This window comes from Conger conger, chromosome 7, assembly GCF_963514075.1.
Source record: "Conger conger chromosome 7, fConCon1.1, whole genome shotgun sequence".
NCBI classification, from domain to species: Eukaryota; Metazoa; Chordata; class Actinopteri; order Anguilliformes; family Congridae; genus Conger; species Conger conger.
Window position 1 is genome coordinate 33295658 of NC_083766.1, and position 6099 is coordinate 33301756.

At 38.4% G+C, this 6099-nt stretch overlaps 1 protein-coding gene across 2 annotated transcripts; it reads right to left on the reverse strand.

The window, feature by feature from the left end:
• Positions 1-184: 184 nt before the first annotated feature.
• kcnj15 (potassium inwardly rectifying channel subfamily J member 15) lies at positions 185-2936 on the reverse strand. Of its 2 annotated transcripts, none has more exons than XM_061247698.1 (2): positions 2662-2936; positions 185-1561 (listed from the first exon to the last, which is right to left on the reverse strand). In XM_061247698.1, the coding sequence occupies exon 2, from the start codon at positions 1534-1536 to the stop codon at positions 457-459; it is 1080 nt and encodes a 359-aa protein (XP_061103682.1). In that variant the 5' UTR covers positions 1537-1561; positions 2662-2936; the 3' UTR covers positions 185-456. The 2 variants fall into 2 exon arrangements, with proteins under 2 accessions (XP_061103682.1, XP_061103681.1); XM_061247697.1 differs by having other exon boundaries at positions 185-1564.
• Between the last annotated feature and the right edge of the window lie 3163 nt (positions 2937-6099).

The window sequence follows — 6099 nt, forward strand, 5'->3', positions numbered from 1 at the left end:
AAGAAGGGTAGAGGTTTGTACAACAATAGAATAGCCTTCCATTTTTATTATATAGTTATCTTGCTATTTTGCACCTGAAACATACTGCTAATATTCATTTTTGCCATTATCGCATTATAATGTGATAAGCTGTAAGAATCAAACTTGACTTGAATCAAGAATTGACTTGGAGCCCCACTTCATATGATTTCCAAATACATTTTAATCTTAATAAGCATTTGGAAATGTACAGTACACCCCTTCAACACTACACACTGTCTCTAAACCATTTCCTTCAGTATTTACCAATATGAAAACACCATCCTCCAAATTTCTGTTATATATTACATTTAACACATTTTCTGTTTGTTCACTGCTGTTATTATTATTATTATTATTATTATTATTATTGCTGTATCATTACTTTGTTTTATGATCTTATGACAAAATGGTGCCACAGTTAGACACAGTCTGTTTTTAGTCACTTCGTTCCTTCCTGTACTCTTCCTCTAGTCTCAGTTTCTCCGGGTTGTGGGTGAACAGGGTGAGGTCAGCACAGCGCTTCACTTTGTCAAAGTAGTTGAAGTCGGCCATGTATTTCCCTCCGGGGGAGGTGAAGAGCACGGGCTGGAACTCGTAACCCCACATGATCTCCTGGGGGATGTATGACGTGCGGCTCTGGCAGGTGGCGGCTGTGGACTCCATGGTGGCGTTGAGGGTCACCACCAGCTCAAAGTCCCTGGTGCGCAGGTTCTCAGCCGTGAGGCCCCACAGCGGGCTGGCCTCATCGATGATGTGGTAGAAGGCTAGCGGCAGGATGAGGAAGGGGCATTCGCTGCTGGAGTCCAGCCGGAAGTCCACCCCCGTCTGGCTGATGAGGGTCTTCTCACCCTCCATGGTCTCGTGGGGGAAAAGCAGCTTACCAGTCACCTGGCACTGGATCAGTAGGCTCTTCCTCATGTTGGCCACCCGGACCATAAGGCAACGCTTTCCGTCCTTTCTGCAGATCACTGCTGAGTGGCTAAACTTGATGGTCTCTGCCCTTTTCTTGGGGCGGGCCAGCTTGGCCAGGAAGGCCCCGGTGACGAAGATCTCCGCCAGGCCGGTGATGACCAGCTGGGCCACCAGGGTGAAGATGGCAAAGGGGCACTCCTCCGAGATGTAGCGGAAGCCATAACCAATGGTGGTCTGGGACTCCAGGGAGAAGAGGAAGGCACCGGTCAGTGTCTCCACGTTCATCACGCAGGGCGTGTGGTTGAACGCCCGCTCGGGCTCAAAGTCCCCGTTCCCCATCCCGATGAAGAAGAAGATGACGCCGAAGATGAACCATGTCATGACGAAGGTTGAAGAGAAAAGTGTCAGTTTGTAGCGCCACTTCATGTCTACCACAGTGGTCCAGATGTCGTGGAGGTAGAGCTTGACCATGCCTTCCACGTTGTCAATCCTCACCTTGTTGTGGCCATCTTTGGACACGACCCTCCGATGCGTGTGGGGGTCAGCGGCTGTCATTTTGTAGATCTGAGAGGTCTTAACCTCAGCATTCTGACCCGACTCCATTACCTCTCCAAATAAAACAGATCTGCTGCTGAGATAAACAGCATAACAAGCATAAGAATACATTTCAAATATGAAAATAAAACTAATTTATAGACATACTCATTCATCGCATATAAAAAAACTACTACTACTGTAATACATCATTTGTACATTATGGTTGAAAATTCTCCGGAATCTTGCGGTAAATACATGTTACAGATATATATTGTACATGTACAAACATGTATATACTGTATGTACATATAAAATACTATCATTTAATATTTCATTCATTTAATGTTGAACATTTTACTTCTGCATAATATAATGTTATGTAAAAACTGACTGAAAACTAAAAAAAAAAAAATAGTTAGATTGACTGGATAGGCATGTGATTATGAACATGATGATAATGGAAAAGTAGGAGATTTTGTAGTGAATATATCATTATACATTTGTAATGACATTATATATTTTACTCACTGATCACACCTTAATATGTCAATTTGTATACAATGTATATTAATGTCAAATTTCAATAACTAAATATTTCTTTCTGCAAACTTGATTATTTAGTTGACAAATGTGTACCCTTTTTATGTCAGCCACCACTTTGAATTAAGTGATGAATACAGAAAATGTAATTTGTGCCAAAAAATTATGTTCAAGTTATGATAAAAGTAATAAAATATGACTCGAAATAAGTCTTCAATCAGGGAATCAATGTTACATAAAGCTTGCAAATGAATGGCTTCGGTGGGTTCTATAACCTAGGATTTAATTGTCATGTCTGCATTATCTAGAAATATTTCCAAAAATATTTTAGTAATTTAATTCCATAATGATACATTCTAATATATTCAGTTTAATACCATCATCAGTCCACCATGAAATGCAAGATTAATGTTTGCCATTGGTTATGCAATAACGGGACTCTATGCTCAAGGAAACTCTGTCTTTTCCTTATTGCTCCTTCTGGGTTAATAAGCACTTATGAATAGTTGTAAATTAACCACACAGTCTTGCCCTTGCATTTTGCCTTCTGCTAAGTAATTTTAAAGTTAGATCTATTTTTTCCTATCTGCTGATATTGAGTTGTCACACTTGTGTCTTATGGTCAAAGTGCAGATGAAGGTCTGTACTTACTGTCTGTGTCTGCGTCTGGTTCCTCCTCTGGTCTGAAGCTTTTCTGGCCTTAGCTTGTTATCTGTAATGTGAAACTAGTGGGTTTTACCCCCTTGACGAATTGCACAATGCCCTTGGTCCTCTATTGTCCGTGTTTATGCGCACTGAACTTCGGCACAATGCTATTTAGGACAGTTAAGAAGCACATGGTGAGGGGAGCAGAAAGACATTATGAATGTGCTTTCCTCTACCTGCAAGTCAGGTTTTGATTTTGTGTGCCACACCAGCTCCACCTTCTTGACTTGCCTCCCTGTTGAGTGTAATCTTAAGTGTAGGTCCACCTGTCCTTTCCACCTCCATGTCTGTTTTACTCTGACCTCACTTTTTGAGGTTATGAGTATAAACACACCACCATTTACACTCCCGATAGACAAGAGGTGCTGCTTCAAGACATTTTCGTTCTTGACCAGACTTCAGAATGACCCTGCTTACAGTAAACACACTTTTCCACAGGAATTATGGGAATAATTATGGTTTAAAAAGGAACATGAGTATTTGGTGATGCAAGTGTTCTGGGGCAAGTCGGAACGGGAGCTTTTGTGATTTTCATGTGAGTGTTCCCCCCCGGGGACTGGAAGATTTTATCTGATAGTTATCATAATTGTGAGCACAAAAGAACAGCAATATTAATCCATTCCAGGGAAAGCATCCTTTTAGGCCAATTAAGCACTGATACTGATACAAATACTTTTATTTCAGCATAGAATGTCCTGTTGCTATGACACCAGTTTTTGTTATACTGTTCATTATGTCCAATGGAAGTCACTGTGCCGTACCTCTTCTTGCTCTCATTAAGGGAAAAAAACCATACTGATTGTCATTCACCATTTCTTATGGCAATGACATTAGAAAGCCATTAAACCTAATAATCACTCCAATATTCCTGTATAATTATGTGAATAAAGTCATGTTATGGTATATTCTTTGTGTTTGAAAAGACATAAAATTACATCCTCTCAATTAGTTGTTACAGCTGGCAGAAATATGTCTGAAATAATTGTGTCTTAAAACATTTTCAAAACCTGGTGTTTATGCAGACTTTCTAATATCTACTTCTCCGTTAAAGCTTAATCTAAGGTAATTACTTTTGGAGGAAAGAATGTTGACTTTCATAATATGAAATGACCAACTGCTTCCCCTCATAGTTTTGGACAATGGGTGTCTTTGACCCTTTGAATGTATTGCTCATCTATAGAACATAACATACCTTGAGCTCCGCAGGAATCCTCCAAAAATGTATTCCTGACTTAGTTATCAATTATTTCCCAAATCCGTCATGTGACAGCACATTCCTGTATTCCCACTCCACAGAGCTGGCGCTGCCAGTTTCACAATGTCCAGTGGAAGTGTGAGATTGGATGAGACTTTTTGCTAGTTACACCCTTTTCTGAGACTCACATGAAACACTAGAACGCCACAGGGAAAAGCAGTCTGACTGACCTTAAGTGTTATGAGGCATATTTTCAGGTTCTGGGAACATCCCATTTTGAACTTTGGACAGCAACAATACAAGGTACAGTACAGCAGATTACCTCTACAGGTAATTTCTGTGTAATCTCGGATCCATTTTTACTTCTACAAACTTGATATATGGGGCAACCAAGCTTTGACTACAAAATTCAACAAAATATTAAGGTCTTCGAAACACAGTGTGTATGACAAACAAGTTTTGAAAAGTTGAGAATAAAACATAGGCTTGTTATTCATCTGGTTTATACCAGCAAGAGATATGGACTACTGTGTTAATTTAAGAGATATGGACTACTGTGTTCTTTTAAAGGCTTTTTCAGCCATTGAAACTGAAATGTTCTTAAAAGCTCTCACGACATGTTTCAACAAGTTTCAGGTCTGCAATAGATATAGATTAAACATATCAGCACCTCACAGCTTAATGGTTACAGTTCTCCTTGGACATTATCATCCATACCTCAATTTTATATTACTATGGGACAAAATGTTCAGTCTTATATAAGCTCTTATAAACTAGAGCAGATCAAGAACACATAAAAATGTCTGCATTATTTGGTTTCATATAATGCATCAATTATTGGATTTCAATGACCCAAATGAATCAACTGCAATAAAATGAACCATACATGCGTGACAGAGTTCTGACATTTAATGTATGCTGTTCAATAATTGAATACAGGGATAATTATATGTGCAGTACAGCAAGTTTAGACCTGCTGGTCAAACCAGTTGCGTGCATGGACATCCTGCTAAACCAGTACTGCTTTCCCAGTGATGAAGAAGCCTTTCTGTTTCGAGCATGAATGGCACATCCAAGCTTCCACCCTTCACTATGAAGCACATTGAGATCATTAAATTAAAAGTGAGATGAAATTGATTGTTATTATTATTATTATTATTATTATTATTATTATTATTATTATTATTATCATTATTATTATTATTATTATTATTGTTATTATTATTATTATTATTATTATTATTATTATTATTATTATTATTATCATTCTTCTGCTTCATCTTCTTCTTCCTCTTCTTATTATTCTTATTATTATTAATAAGAATTTGTAGCAGTATGTCAATTATGCTGGCCCCAATAATGATTCTTCTTCTTCTTCTTCTTCTTCTTCTTCTTCTTCTTCTTCTTCTTATTATTATTATTATTATTATTATTATTATTATTAGTATTAATAATAATAATAATAATAATAATAATAAGAAGAAGGAGAAGAAGAAGAAGAAGAAGAAGAAGAAGAATAAGAAGAATCATTATTGGGGCCAGCATAATTGACATACTGCTACAAAACTCAACAATACACTAATTACAAATGAATAAAGACAAAAAAAGCTGAATAAACAATCTCTCTTTATCTCACCCAGTTTAACTGCATTGTAACCACATACAATTACGGGTAAAGTAAATGACAATTGTACGGATCATTTTCTAAGATAAGCTAGTCACAAGCAATAAGGAGATCATATCTTAGGAAATTGTGAAAATTGCTCATTACCATCATGCACTGGGCATGGACATTAAGTAAGGGAAGTAACAGTAAGGGAAGCTGTGGGCCTGTGAAAGTAATTTACTTCACGGACCCCTGAGACTGGGGCTGGTCTCAGCAGAGATATTGACAGATAAGGATATAATGGCAGGAAAAGGCTTATGTGTCTCGGGTGTAAAAATCTGTGTCATCGCCGCAGCAACCAGGCATGCATGCTGCTGCAGCTCCGGAACAGGTCGTGTTTATCGGCTGATGATGTCACTGGGGTATCTGGGATACGGAAACATCCTGCTGAGGTGTCAAATGAACATTTATATTCAGAATCCTGGACTGATCCGACTAACTCAACGTGAATGACATTTGTTCCATAGGCACGACTCCCATCAGTTCCTATACATTTTCCAACAAGGTCCGGGCACTGAATAAG